Here is a 16,179-nt window from a genome sequence, read left to right as displayed (position 1 = left end):
TCCAAGCGTCCATTAGTAATTAAAAAATGTCACTTCAGAAATAGTATCACGGTGCTGTTTCGAACAAGTTATTGGATAAACAAGGATGTGTGTGTGTGAGAGAGAGAGAGAGAGAGAGAGAGATGGAGCGTGTGCGATCACCTGTTGCCACTCCAAAGCAGAGATGCTGTCAGCTTTCTGAAGATCAGCTTTCTCAGTGGAAAAATAGCATCCAAGCGGGGGTATTTCTCCCTATTTCGTGGTAGCCGATGTACAAGAGTCGATCACTATAGAAATCACAATGTCCTCTGCCATTTTAAACAGCACACGTTGTGTAATTAATCAGTCTGTTGTGTCCCTCTGCTGATATGAGCCGTAATGCTGTTGTTGTTCGTTTAAAGCCATTTAAAGCTATTTCTTAGCTTTAGTAGTGTAGTGAAGTATGTGTAGTAAGCAATCACGAAGAGCTGTTGTATGTAAATGGCTGATGCGGATTCACTTCACGTCACCTAACTGGCTCACATTACACACAAAAATTATCTTTTGCCACCACCTGCTGGCTAACATATGTAATGTCAGAAAAAAAGACAAACCATAGTGTAACCCGTGTTTGTAGGTAAGTGATAACTGATAACTAATCTGATTAGCTATGAAGTAAAACTGGGCCAATATCAGAAACTCTAGGTACGACTACGGAGCCTGAAGTAGTAAACGGTCAGCAGAGAACAGACAACACAAAACAGGTAAGTTTGAGAAATATATTGTACAAAATTATAAAACAATTATTTACATTCCCTGCCTACCTAAGCCGGCTTTCTGAGTGCACAGGCGCACAAATAAAGGGACCCAAAATAAATAACTCAAAACAAAAGTGTCTCTTTGTGAGATTTTGCCAAACTTAAATTAAAGTTGCTTCCTTTTGAGTCCATGAAAGTTCTTGGTGTGTGTGTGTTCTTTAAGTATGTTCTTCTCACTACCCGGGTAGGTTTACGTGTGATCTTATCTGTTTCTCAAATGATGGAACAGGATAATGAGGGCTCCAAAGATGCCACGGCTGGCCACACCAGGCTCTTGGTCCGTTCAGTCGACTTCTGGGTTTGGCTCGTCACTGACCGCGAGGGTCAGGTTCAGATGATCTCTCTCTCTCTAAAAAAAACCAATCGGAGGTATCTTGAGCTTACAGAGTCATGCGGCTCAATTCACTCTCTCACAGCTTTCAACCAGTTCTTGAGGTTTTCTCGCAACGTCTCCCCCGGAAGAAAGGAAAAGCGAGTGTTGCTAGAAAATTTGCGCCACCCTCTGGCAGAGTAGAGAATTGCACTGCTACTGCAGTGTGGGTTACATTCTCCCCTCCAAACTTATGCACGTCCCTGTGCATAGCAATGTTCAAACAGGTATCACCGGAGGGGACAGATCAGGGGAATGAGTTGATGCATTACTCTCACGTATGATGTCATTCCAGACAGTAGTCAGCCCTTGGAAGAATGACTTCACCACTGTGATTAAGGGGGTTCCCAGTTCAGTGTAGTCAAGCCGCCTAGGTGGCTGACAATTCCTCTCGGATCTCCTGATCGAGTCAACACTGTCTGCTTTTTCCTCAGTCTCCTTAATCTCCTCTTCTCCTTCATTTTCAAGAACATTTGTCTCATCACATTCTGGCATGTCAGAGAGGACTGGAAGTTGTTCAAGATAGTCCTCATCCGACAAGTCTTTCACAAGGTCGTTATTGTCAGGTAACTTTGTCTCTCTTTCCACAGGTTCATTTCCAGGTAGGTCTTTCTTTTCCACAGGTTCATTTTCAGGTAGGTTTAGTGTTACTTGGTTGACTGGAGTAACATCAGGTAGGCTATCCGCACTAGCTGGAACATCATCAGTCACCTTGTTGAGGTTTGTCGTCAGATTCTCTTTAGAATGGCTTGTACCATGGTGTCTTGGAACATCTCGCGAGACAATACACCTGGTTACCTCTGGAACTGGTTCTTTTTGGGACCAGGTAACAGGAATATCATCACTATCCTCATCTGAGGACTGATCAACTTCTCTTGGGTCACTACGAGTGTTCTGGCGTGTCTTGCGGCGCTCGAGTGGTTTAGGTTGTGCACACTCTTCTATTACATGGAGGAACCCACATGGAAGCAAGAGGTCTCGATGCAGCGTGTGCCAGGGTCCTTCTCCGGTCTCTGGTTTTACTGTATAGACGGGAGATCTCCAGCTTTCCTCACTACCACATGGACAGTGGACTCCCATTTATCAGCGAGCTTGTGTTTTCCACGAATACGTACGTTCCTGACAAGTACTCTGTCTCCAACGTCCAGAGCAGAAGGAGTCACACGCTTGTCGAACCTTGTTTTGTTCTTTTCAGCTACTTTGGCAGCACTCCTTGTAGCTATTTTGTAGCTCTCCTCGAGGTGGGATTTGAGATGCTTTACGTATTGGGAGTGTGACTTCTGTTGCTCTTCTTTGACAGGTAAGCCGAATGCAAGGTCGACCGGCAGGCGGGGCTGGCGTCCGAACATTAGCTCATATGTGGTGAACCCAGTCACTTCACTTCTGGTACAATTGTACGCGTGGACCAAAGGCTTCACGAAATTCTTCCAGCGTGACTTATCCTGGTTTTCCAGAGTGCCAAGCATGTCTAACAGTGTGCGGTTAAAACGTTCCACCGGGTTGCCCCTTGGGTGGTACGGAGTTGTTCGTATTTTCTTTATGCCTGCAACTTCACACAGTTCTTTGATTAGCCGCGACTCAAAATCAGGACCTTGGTCGCTGTGCAGTTTCTCTGGAATACCATAATGGACGATGAAATTGTCCCATAAGCACTTTGCAACCGTTTGAGCCTTTTGGTTTGGTGTTGGGATAGCCGCTGCGTATTTTGTGAAGTGATCTGTGATCACGAGAATGTCCTTCGTGTTACTTCTGTCCGGTTCAATGGACAAGAAGTCCATGCAGACCAGTTCAAGTGGTCGTGTTGTCATTATGTTCACTAAAGGTGCTGCCCTCTCAGGTAAGGTTTTCCTGAGCACACACCTGTTACACATCTTGACTTTCTTCTCAATATCAGAGGCCATCCTCGGCCAATAGAATCTGGCTCTGACCAAGTCCAGTGTACGGTCTTTTCCCATATGACCCATGTTATCATGTAGGCTCGTTAAGACCGTCTCACGTAGTTCTTCAGGCAAGACTAGCTGGTACTGTGTGTGGCCTTCTTCTTGGCGTGTTCTATAGAGGATGCCTTTCCGCAGTTCAAGCCTGTTCAACTCTCTCAATAACAGAGGTAGGTCTGGAAGCTCAGTTCTCACAGCGGGCGGTGGTTTCTCGCCACGCTCAATCTGGAAGATGACATGTTTAATGCACTGGTCAGCTCTCTGTTTGTCTCTGAGATCTGCCTCTGATAGATGCGGGACGATGGGAAGCCCTCCAAGCTCATCTTCCTGCTCAAAGCTGTCAGGTACAGCATCTCCAGAGATGGCAAGGCTCTCGACGAGGGAGATACCTCCATCACTGCCCATTCCATCATTGGCACAATAAACAAGTTGTCTCTCACAGATGGCACGAACAACCCCCTGATCCACAGCCTCAATGTTATCTGGATCTGATAGATGGTGTTGTGTGAACTGGCGGATCCTTTCCCACTCTTTTTGAGATGGGGGGTCGTCACGCAGATTGCCATGGGGACGACGCGATAGTGCGTCAGCATCTCCATTCTGCTTCCCGGGGCGGTACTAGAGCTTAAAGGAGAAAGTGGAGAGAGCAGCTAACCACCTGTAGCTGGTTGCATCGAGTTTGGCTGAGGTAAGTATGTAGGTAAGAGGATTGCTGTCGGTGACTACTGTGAACTGGTTGCCATAGAGGTAGTCACTGAACTTCTCTGTTACAGACCATTTCAGCGCTAAAAACTCGAGCTTGTGAGCTGGATAGCGGGACTCACTACGTGATAACCCTCTGCTTGCGTAGGCGATGACACGCAGCTGTCCCTCCTGCTCCTGATATAAGGCCGCTTCGAGGCCGGTGGAACTTGCATCCGTGTGAAGGATGTAAGGAAGTGCAGGATTTGCGAAGGCCAGAACTGGGGAAGTTGTCAACTTGCCGATGATCATCTCAAATGCCTGTTGGCATGCGGGAGTCCAGCGTTTCAGAAATGGTTCTTTGGGGTGGAAGTATTGGCCACTACTTTCCTTGGACTTCGTATGCTTCCCTAGAGGTGGGTAGCCAGATGTTAAGTCATTTAGGGGTTTCATTATACTTGAATAGCCTTTGATGAACTTCCTATAATACCCACAGAATCCGAGGAAGGCTTTTAATTCTTTTAGATGCTGAGGGATTGGCCAGGTCTTTAGCGCTGCAATCTTTTCCGGATCGGTCTCCACTCCCTGCTCTGAGACCACATGCCCCAAGTATCGGACTGAGGACTGAAAGAATCGACATTTTTCTGGGGACAGCTTGAGCCCATACTCCTTCAGGCGGTCGAGAACCTTGGTGAGTCTGGCTTCATGATCTTCTAAAGTTTTCGAGAAGACTATCAAGTCATCCAGGAAAACGACAACTTCCTTCAAGTTCATGTCTCCCATGCACTTTTCCATCAGTCTCTGAAAGGTACTTGGGGCGTTTGTCACTCCCTGAGGCATGCGATTAAACTCCCAGAAACCAAGTGGGCATACGAAGGCAGTCTTTGGCTTGTCAATCTCGTCAACTTCGATCTGATAGTAGCCAGACTTTAGATCGAGGACGCTGAACCACTTGGAACCAGAGAGTGCTGTGAAGGTGTCATCCATCCTCGGAAGTGCATAAGCGTCTTTCACCGTCTGCATGTTCAGTTTCCTGTAGTCAATACAGAGGCGTACCTGGGCATTCTTCTTCCTGACTACAACGATTGGGGAGGAGAATGGAGACTCACTTTCACGAATCACCCCAGCATTGAGAAGCTCTTGAAGATGTCGTCGAACAGCTTCTACATCATGTGGGTGTATCGGCCGAGCTCTGAGTTTGAATGGTGTTTCATCAGACAGTTTGATATGATGCTTGACTTTGTCTGTCCTTCCAAAATCAGTGTCGTTCTGGGCGAAGACCTCAGGCATGCCGTTCAATTTTCGAGTGATTCTGTCTTTCCGTTCTGGAGGGACCGGGGACTCACCAAAGTCAAAGGCTAGGTCAGCTGCCTTGGAGCATTCTGGTTCAGATGGCTTGGTCACACACTGTTTGTGAGACAGAATGGTCTGGATTGCACTGAGCTCAGCAATCACACTCTTAGCTGGGATAATAATGTCGTGTTCCGACTCATTTGAGACCACAACTGGTAGTCTGCCTGGCTGTCTGCTTTGTAGATCAACGAAACAAGGCTTTACTAGCAGCCCTCCAGGCAGAGAAGATGATGAAGGGTATTCCATGATGACAGACCTCTCAGTATGGAACCCTTTAACTGATGCCACTCCCTCCAGAACAACTGTTCCTCCAGCTGGAATTAGTTTTCCGTCTCTACCTTGCATCCTCACCAGTCCGATGTTACTGTCATGGCTTTGTTCCTGTCGCAGTTGAAGTACTTTCAGCACCGTCCTGTAGCCGTTCTGGACAGGATGGTAGCTTGCTGGCCTTTTCTCTCTGCACATACCATACACTACATCAAGTGTGTTTGTGCCAATCAGTATCTGGTACCCTGAAGTACCGCTGTCTGGGACAACCAAGGCCAATGTTGGGACTTCATATTCAGCTCCAAGGAACTGTTCTGGGAAAGTGATTGTGATTTCAACATATCCAAGGTAGGGCACAGGTTGACCATTGGCCCCTTCAACTTCCAGAATGTTATAGAGTGGTTCGATCTGTTGCTTAGGTAGGTATTCGTCATAGAAAGACTTGGTGACTGTGGTTACTTGCGAACCTGTGTCAAGGAGACAGCTGAACGGTTTACCCTGGATGGTAACTTGGCCTGTAATTTTACGTGCCTATCAGTTTTTCTGGGACCCTGAAGGGGTGTTTTCGGATATAAGATTGGTTCAAGGCAGCACTGAACTTGGACTTGTCATCACGTTTATCTTTAGCAGGGCGTTGGTGAACTGCTCCAGCCTCAGTTTGCCCTGCAACTGAGACTTCATCTAAAAATCCCTATTGTCTGGTGAATGTTCTTTAGCCTCCCAGAGGCGCTGCTTTTCTCTCAACTCATCTCTTTTTTTTATTGACGAGAGTGGGGTTTGGATTGTTACTGCAAGCTGAGGAGATGTGACCGTCCTCGCCGCACTTGAAACAATACCAATGTCTCGGCTGGGTGCTTGTCTTTGAGTTGGTAGGTTTCCAGCTTGGTGCTCTAGGGTCAAGTTTAGATGCTGGCCCATCTGATGGATGCTCAGTGTTCCCCTTGGTCTTCGGGGTCTTCTTGACTTTCTTAGACATCAGTGCGGTGAGTTGGCTCTGCAGACACGCCACCTGCTGTTTAAGCTCTGTCAATGGGTCGGACTCAGGCTGGAACGCTGCTTGTTGACTGCAGACACATGCACTCTGAGAGCTTACCATAGCCCGCTGCCTTTGTGAGACAAGGTGCTTCTTCATACGTGTGGCTTTAGCTGCCTGCCTATCCTCCTCAGTGCGGATTAACAACAGGAGCCCTGAAAATGCTGGGGGGTGACTTTTCTTTTCTTCGAGGTTGAGGTCAGAGAGCAAGGTGTTGTCCCAACACCCACGACAAAACTGTTTGAGAATGTGTCTATCTGCTTCTATAGCAGCAGCTCCTCCTCTCTTAACAGCAAGGTTCAGGGCAGCTTGAAGGCGACAGAGATAAGTAGAGGCCTTTTCACCAGGATCCTGAAGAGTATTCATAAACTGGGCGAAAAGCTCTTCTCCGTCCTCAACGGTTCCAAAGGCTGCGTCCAGCAGTTGAAGGTAGGTTTCAGGAGTAGCTTCAGGGCTTAGTCTTTTGACAATATCTGCTGCAGGGGAGAGCAAACTTTCAAAGATTTTCCGTGATTTATGAAGATTAGACATGGTTGTGTCTTTCCTGAGAAGCTCAACATGTGAACGCCATGTGTCGTAGTCTGTCTCACTACTGGGTCTGGGGATCTTACCAGAGAATGAACGAAGCTTGATGGGAAAGTGTGAATGTGTGTTTAATTCATCTCTCCTCACAATGTGCTCAACAATGACCTTTTGAATTTCGGGTGGATTCAGGTCGCCCTCCACACTGGACAGACTTCGCTTCACATCAGCTGGTGGGCATGACTCAGCACCACCATGAATGAAACGTACCTGAGAAGAACCTGGGAGCAGCTGGGGGTGTGGGGGTTCAAATGTGTCAAGAGATGTATTGAGCTGTTTGGCTACAAACTCAGTATCACCACTGCTATCAGTCTCAATTGTCTCACTGATCTCTGACATCATGTCTTTCAGCACCTCTTCGAAGCCTCTTCCACTCAGTTTCGCTAACTTCTTGATTTCATCAAGGTAGGCTTTGGTAACACTGCAGCCAACTTTAGTGGTGTACACACTTGCTAGAGCTTGAACATAGTATTTTACATCTGTATTGCATTTAGGTTCATGTGTGTAAGGCAGAAGAGGGGCTAAGGCTTCAATAGCAGCACCATCTTGATACTCAATAATCAGGTTTTTATAAAACTCTGAGTTAATGTCAGTAACTGGGACAAGTCTCATGGAGCCATACTCCTTAAGGTAGTCTATGACCTCCTCATCTTCTGGTGATTCAAGCAAACTGCTCACCATTACTGCATTGGGGACTTTGATACCTGAGCTCATTATGAACTCCATCTTTAGTAAAGAATAATTTATAGACAAATAACAAAGAGCTTACACACTTGAAAATAGTTTCACAAACTTGTAATGTGGTTCACCGCTAACGCATAACTACGCTCCTTGGCTGGCTCGCCACTTGTAACCCGTGTTTGTAGGTAAGTGATAACTGATAACTAATCTGATTAGCTATGAAGTAAAACTGGGCCAATATCAGAAACTCTAGGTACGACTACGGAGCCTGAAGTAGTAAACGGTCAGCAGAGAACAGACAACACAAAACAGGTAAGTTTGAGAAATATATTGTACAAAATTATAAAACAATTATTTACATTCCCTGCCTACCTAAGCCGGCTTTCTGAGTGCACAGGCGCACAATAAAGGGACCCAAAATAAATAACTCAAAACAAAAGTGTCTCTTTGTGAGATTTTGCCAAACTTAAATTAAAGTTGCTTCCTTTTGAGTCCATGAAAGTTCTTGGTGTGTGTGTGTTTCTTTAAGTATGTTCTTCTCACTACCCGGGTAGGTTTACGTGTGATCTTATCTGTTTCTCAAATGATGGAACAGGATAATGAGGGCTCCAAAGATGCCACGGCTGGCCACACCAGGCTCTTGGTCCGTTCAGTCGACTTCTGGGTTTGGCTCGCCACTGACCACGAGGGTCAGGTTCAGATGATCTCTCTCTCTCTAAAAAAAACCAATCAGAGGTATCTTGAGCTTACAGAGTCATGCGGCTCAATTCACTCTCTCACAGCTTTCAACCAGTTCTTGAGGTTTTCTCGCAACGTCTCCCCCGGAAGAAAGGAAAAGCGAGTGTTGCTAGAAAATTTGCGCCACCCTCTGGCAGAGTAGAGAATTGCACTGCAGTAACCTTGTGTGGGTTACAATAGCTCTTTACAGATCTGCACTGATTATATACACTCACCTAAAGGATTATTAGGAACACCATACTAATACTGTGTTTGACCCCCTTTTGCCTTCAGAACTGCCTTAATTCTACGTGGCATTGATTCAACAAGGTACTGAAAGCATTCTTTAGAAATGTTGGCCCATATTGATAGGATAGCATCTTGCAGTTGATGGAGATTTGTGGGATGCACATCCAGGGCAGGAAGCTCCCGTTCCACCACATCCCAAAGATGCTCTATTGGGTTGAGATCTGGTGACTGTGGGGGCCATTTTAGTACAGTGAACTCATTGTCATGTTCAAGAAACCAATTTGAAATGATTCGAGCTTTGTGACATGGTGCATTATCCTGCTGGAAGTAGCCATCAGAGGATGGGTACATGGTGGCCATAAAGGGACGGACATGGTCAGAAACAATGCTCAGGTAGGCCGTGGCATTTAAACGATGCCCAATTGACACTAAGGGGCCTAAAGTGTGCCAAGAAAACATCCCCCACACCATTACAACACCACCACCAGCCTGCACAGTGGTAACAAGGCATGATGGATCCATGTTCTCATTCTGTTTACGCCAAATTCTGACTCTACCATCTGAATGTCTCAACAGAAATCGAGACTCATCAGACCAGGCAACATTTTTCCAGTCTTCAACTGTCCAATTTTGGTGAGCTCTTGCAAATTGTAGCCTCTTTTTCCTATTTGTAGTGGAGATGAGTGGTACCCGGTGGGGTTGTAGCCCATCCGCCTCAAGGTTGTGCGTGTTGTGGCTTCACAAATGCTTTGCTGCATACCTTGGTTGTAACGAGTGGTTATTTCAGGCAAAGTTGCTCTTCTATCAGCTTGAATCAGTCGGCCCGTTCTCCTCTGACCTCTAGCATCAACAAGGCATTTTCGCCCACAGGACTGCCGCATACTGGATGTTTTTCCCTTTTAACATCATTCTTTGTAAACCCTAGAAATGGTTGTGTGCGAAAATCCCAGTAACTGAGCAGATTGTGAAATACTCAGACCGGCCCGTCTGGCACCAACAACCATGCCACGCTCAAAATTGCTTAAATCACCTTTCTTTCCCATTCTGACATTCAGTTTGGAGTTCAGGAGATTGTCTTGACCAGGACCACACCCCTAAATGCATTGAAGCAACTGCCATGTGATTGGTTGATTAGATAATTGCATTAATGAGAAATTGAACAGGTGTTCCTAATAATCCTTTAGGTGAGTGTATATACACACACAGGCATGAGTCATTTATGTGTTATTTACCTATATTGAAGATTTGGGGGCCTTTCTCAGCAAATATTGATATATGCAATTCATTTAAAATAATTTGATTAATTAATCGGCATGTCCTGTAATTAAATAGATTAAAAAATTTTAGTAATTGACAGCCCTAATTTTTAAGTGTAGAATTTGTTTGGGTCCATCGTGTCAGTCTTATGCCACAGAAGACATACTTGAGACAGATCTGATTACCAGGTGTAAACCGAATCTGTGATTCTGGTTCCTAGATATGGTTAATGCAAGGCTATTTTATTTTCCACGAGGTAAAAATCAAAAGTCTGATCCCTTGGAAAAGTATTAGTGATGTTTGCTGAAGTAAACACCACTAACACTGTCCTGAGATTTGAATGCAGTCAAGGGTAGTGTTCAGCTCTCAGAGCCTCCAAGCGCCCCCTGGAGGAAGACAACGTTGCGCCTCATGGAAAACAGCTATTAGCTAGCAACATTTGCCACCCAACGGCGTTGTTTGAACAAAATAAGTCACCTACTAGACAGATTAGTCACCTTTCCGCCTGTTCTTTTAAAACAGGAAATTACAAGCATAAAGAGTTTAAAGAGCAAACATTATTTGCTATTTATGGTTTTTATTAAAGAAGAGACATCTTTGTCTAACATCATTACATCATGACTGTTGACCTCTCAGGTCTCTACTTTTGGCAGCAGCAGTCATCTTTCCTGCTTATGGGTGCCATTATGACCGAAATCTTATATTACAGTATAAAATAATATGGTTATTTTTGCTGCCAGAAATGTTTGATATTTTACATAACCATCTTCTAATGCTTATTTTTGGGAAAATACAGATGATTAAATACTCTACAAATGAAAAATATCTCTGCTCTGTAGGTCCATATAATGCAAGTGAATGGTGATCAGTCCTTTTGTAACTGAAAAATCACATAAAGCAAACAGAAGTAATCCATATGACTACAGTGTTTAAATCCATGTCTTCAGAAGTGATATGATGGTGTGGGTTAGATCAGATCAATATTCAAGTCCCTTTTTAACTGTAAATCTACACTTTTACATCTGAAAGTGGAGATGTAGAGTAAAAGAAAGGACTTAAATATTGATCTGTTTCTCACCACCCTTATATAACTTCTGATGGATTTAACCACTTGAGTCATATGGATTACTTGTATGTTTCCTTTATGTGATTTGTGGAGCTACAATGTTCTGGTCACCATTCACTTGCATTGTATGGACCTACTGAGCTGAAATATTATTCTAAAAATCTTAATTTGTGTTCTGCAATGTTACACATCTGGGATGGCATGAGGGTGAGTAAATGATGAGAGAATTTTCATTTTTGGCTGAATTATCACTTTAACTAACATGAACTCAGCTGACAATTTTATTTTCACAAATTAGCCAGTTGATTGGCCAATAAAAATAAATGCTGTAAAACAATTCATTGTTCACTAATGACACATACTCCATTCACAAATGTTAACAAAAACAACCTTTTACAACCAAAGTGTTACTGATGATACATCATATCCATTATAAATAATGTCTGTTATTTATAATTATATTATAATGAATGAAAAGCCTAGCATCATTGCAAAAACAGCTGCTAAACATACTGTAAGTAACACTTGTGTAAAATACAAAAGACTTGAAACAGTAAAACATTACAAATCTAACTGGATAAGATGGACAATATAATCATTGAATCTGTCTACACTGAGAGGACCCATCGCCAACACAGGCTATAGTTTGGTACCAGATGTTTTAAATCATGCTGTGGATTTACAATTGTATTAACAGAATTGCAGAATCTCTTATGGCTGACATGTTTCTGATACATCATACAAACCAGCGCTATTCCTGCTGCTCTTTTAGTCACAAAATCTGGAATTACAATGTTTCCCATTGTTTCAATAAAACTTACAGAAAGGTTCAGTGGTATTGAGGCCAGACTGAAACCAAGGAGCAAAACTCGGAAAGTACAGAAGTTTATCATGATTGATTGAGGCTAACTTAACATATTAAGTGGGTAGTTCATGCAAAAACGTTTTAACGTTTTAGCAGAATTAACTCGCCCTCATGACGTTTCAAACCCGTATGACTTTCTTTCTACCATGGGACACAAAATGAAACCATTCTCAATCCATTCACTCTCATTGGAACCATACAATGAAAGTGAATGGTGACTGAGTCATTCTGCCTAACATCTCCTTTTGTGTTTCACTGAAAAAGAACTTCATACAGGTTTGGAATGACATGAGGGTGAGTAAAATGCTGACCAAATTTTCAGTTTCAGTTTTTTCAGATAAGGCGAACTATCCCTTTAAGTTGTATGTAAATCTCATTTGATCACATTCTCTTTCAGATGGTTCGTACCACCGTGGTTTCCGTCGGAGCCACCTCGCCACAGAGAAGCGAATGCGGCGTTTTAGAGGATCACGGAGCGACAGACCTCGTCTGGACACCCTGGACTACCGGGATGGAGACTGCAGACGTCGCTCCAACAGTGTCCTGGACGGCAGCAGTAATGGCAGCCTGAAACTACACTCCTCCCGCTACAGACACGAAGACTCCTGCTCCACCTGCTCCTCTTCCTCAGACTCTGAGGAGGAAGGCTTTTTCCTGGGCCAGCGCATTCCTCTGCCACCGCAGCTGACGGGTGGAGAGAGGGTGAGGGAAGGACAGAAAGAGGAAGAGGATGAGCAGAAAATACGAACAGGAAGTTTTAGGAGGAAAAGGACACAGAGTCTCGGTAGAAAAGACAAGAACTGCATAGTGTCCTGAGACCGAGAGAATGAGGCTGTGTGCAGAATAGCATACTTCTTTACTACTCTTACTATTGCTGCAGTATACAGCGTGTATACCAGGGCTTAAGAGTAAAAGAAAATCTATTTTGCTGGCCCTACCAAAAAAAATAAAAAATTATGAATTATATATTTTAGAAATGTATTTTCATATGTGCAAGAATAAATTAAATAAATAAATAAATGTTAAGATGTTTACCAAATTTCAAGACATTTTTACACACTATTGGATAAAAAATGCTATATAACAATTTTTATTTTCAAGATAATAACTGGACTCCACTCGCTGAATTAAACGTGCAACGTAATGCTACAAACATAGTGACAACAATGAAGCACGCTGCTGTTTGAGAAGTTATCAATAATGTCTACTGTTTAAAAATAGTAGGCAGTATACGTATAGTGTATAGTGGACAGGATTCAGTAACAGTGTTGAGTGTAATCTGATCACCTAATTAGTTACTATAATCTAAAATCAAAATTAGTGTAATGTGTTACTTTGTATATTCTTGTAATCAGATTACAGTAACAGACTTTCAGTTAATTTCAAAGTAATTACATTGTGTACATTAATTGGGATACACTTATTTCTAAAATAATATTTACTATATACTATAATATACTTATATTTAAAATATGAACTCATATGTCCATTTGTACTTCTGTTTGCGTTTCTGTGAGTGACAGGAAGGAGAAAAATATAGACATTATTTTAAATTTGTTGAGCAGAAAAACAAACGCATCTATGAAAAGGGTTTAAAAAAAAAGTAAAAATTAAAGTAGTTAGTGATGTGATTACTTCTCGATGAAGTAATCAGTCATCTGATAATTTAAAAAAGTAATTAATCATTTGTAGTGGATTACTTATTTTGAGTAATTTTCCAACACTGTTTAGTAAGCAGTATTATATTCCGAATATAGCCTATGAAACAGAAAATGCGTAAATAACTCTAAAACTATTATTTAAAAAGGAATATTTTTTCCTGTATAGGATTTTTAAAGCTGAAGATATTTCAATTTCTGCACCACCAAACGGAATTGCTAAAATTAACACGGTTTTCAAAACAGCTTTCTGAATAGACCCCCCTGTCTGCCGTTGGTGAAACAAAGAGATAGCCCCTCGATGTGGTCGCTCAAAACAAACACGGGAAGCGCCCGAATGAACCTATGAATGGCTTTCTCATATTAAGCTAGGATAGGAGAAAGTATTTTAACAGAACAAATTACATACAAGTTACATCAGTTTTAAAAGACCTTTCTGTGCACTTACATCACATTACAAGATCTAACACTGCTCAATAAACTCAACCAAACCAAGAAGCTGCTTAGTCATGAACAAAGATCACATTATCTGATTGTCTGTGCATCAGTGTAGCACCTTTTTAAAGAGGTGATTACATATTATCCAATAAGTGCTTAGTCAAATTTACTGTCATTATTTTTTATGACAAGGCAGAGAAACCTTTCTAAACCAATTTTGGCAGTGGCGGCCTAATCATTTGAAGTCTAGGTCTGCGGTGTGATTCATGTCATTAAGAAAATACCATTTCACAATTAATAATACACACTATGCCTGTGGACATTATATTTTGTCCATGTCACAGCCGACTATTAATACCAACTGACATTTTAAAAACACATCCACGCACGAAAGCCAAATCCAAGGAGGTCTATAATACCAGGAAAAAGCTATCTAATAATATTTGCGATTTAGATGTTGCTTGCAATAAATTTTAGAAAGAAAATATTTGCCACGTAAACCCTTGATCGGATTGCTTTCTGAAACTGGGACGTTGTGCGCATGACGACAAGGGAATGCTGAACTCTGAGAAGACGTGTGACCAATAGAAGATCGAAGAGTCACACACTATTGACCTCTAATATTTCAAAGATGTTTTTATTGTTGCTGGATAGTAAATGGACAGTATATTTGAACATTCTGAATGATTGTTTTATTTGTGATGTATTGTTTATTTAAACTAGAAGCCTTTGTGCAACATCAGCTCGTTCGGAATAATCGATCAGATTGATTTCATTACGAATAAAAAAAAAAAAGTGTCCATGTAAACGCAGCTAATGGCGAAAGCATAAGTGATGACAGCCAATTCGTCAGCTAGATCTGCTATACAAATACATTTGAAATGAATTGAAAATCTTTCTCTGAGTTTAAATGACTTAAGTTACTATAATAGAAAAAAGACACTGTCAAATTAAAGTATATATTTTCCATATAAAATTTTTATAATTAATTTTGTTTTAGCCCAATGGCACTATAAAAGCCAGATATTTTAATTTTGCAAATAATATAATGTTTACTATTTTTCTCACACAGGGGGTCCCTCGCAAGGGGATCATATTTGGTGTCCTTGGCATCAATACGTTTAAAAACCCTTGGCGTAGTATACAATGCATATGGCGTAGTATACAACACACTATTGTATTGTGAAACAGTACCAGACACTATTCAGCCTGAGACAGACACATATATTAAAATAAATAGAGAATTTGGAAAGCCCAAATTGGCGGGTTTAGAAAAGGAAGTCCCGGGTGCCTGGAAAGCTCAGTGAGAATTGACACTGACCACCACCCCTGGAGTCGCGAGTTCGAATCTTTGAAAAGTTCGAAAGTTGACTCTAGCCAGGTCTCCTAAGCAACCAAATTGCTAGGGAGGGTAGATTCACATCCTAGGTAACTCGGTGGGGCGCGTGGTGAGTTGTGCGTGGATGCCGCGGAGAATAGCATGGAGCCTCCACACATGCTACCTCTCCACGGTAACGCGCTCAAGACACGTAATAAGATGTGCGGATTGACGGCTTCAGACACGGAGGCAACTGAGATTCGTCCTCCACCACCCGGATTGAGACGAGTCACTACGCCACCATGAGGACTTAGTTTTTGGGAATTCCAAATTGGGGAGAAAAAAAAAAAAGTCCCACCTTACAGGTAAAAGGGCCAATCACCTTTTAGATTCAGACATCGCATTGTTCAATCGTCAGTCAACTCAATAGCTGGACCAGCCTGACAAACAATGTTTTAAGTGTGATCTGAGCTACAAACGACAAACAGAATTTTTTTTATTTCTATCTTGGATCTTTACTTTAATTCGGCTTGTATAAAATAGCTGTCAGGGAACGTTCACAAGACTGCCGCTGAGTGGACTGGCTTGCTTTGAAAAAGACTTTGGCATTATGCATCATGTAATGATAAACGTTCTCAAACAATAGTACTGTATGCTACATTGTTGTAACATGACTTCAGTATAATACATAATTTTTTGAGTATGTGGCATCCAGATCTAGGAAATAAAAGCAGGTTTATTTGCATTTTTTACTTTTGTGGATCCACACTATAAATTGCGGTGTTGTGTGGTAGTATGAGTCTAGGTGAAAAATCTTTTCAATCATTTTACAAATATCTGATTATCTGAGCTTAAATTATTATTTAAAAATTATAGAAATGAGTGTTGTTGAGGTTCTTAAAATAAAGAGCACATCATATGCCATAGTGCA

The 16,179-nt window shown here is 42.3% G+C and overlaps 1 protein-coding gene across 2 annotated transcripts in view; it reads left to right on the top strand.

Moving 5' to 3' along the window:
* LOC127630664 (prickle planar cell polarity protein 3-like) overlaps nucleotides 1-15,579 on the top strand; it is a 77,638-nt gene extending 62,059 nt beyond the window's left edge. For both annotated transcript variants that reach the window (XM_052108302.1, XM_052108303.1), the window contains one exon: nucleotides 12,232-15,579. In XM_052108302.1, the coding sequence (XP_051964262.1) occupies nucleotides 12,232-12,650 (419 nt within the window). In that variant the 3' untranslated portion in view covers nucleotides 12,651-15,579. The remainder of the gene's footprint in view (nucleotides 1-12,231) is intronic.
* Nucleotides 15,580-16,179: the final 600 nt, after the last annotated feature.

This window comes from Xyrauchen texanus, chromosome 37 (assembly GCF_025860055.1).
Source record: "Xyrauchen texanus isolate HMW12.3.18 chromosome 37, RBS_HiC_50CHRs, whole genome shotgun sequence".
Classification (NCBI taxonomy): domain Eukaryota; kingdom Metazoa; phylum Chordata; class Actinopteri; order Cypriniformes; family Catostomidae; genus Xyrauchen; species Xyrauchen texanus.
The sequence above is the reverse complement of the archived record's forward strand: the minus strand, read 5'-3'. Positions and strand labels throughout refer to the sequence as shown.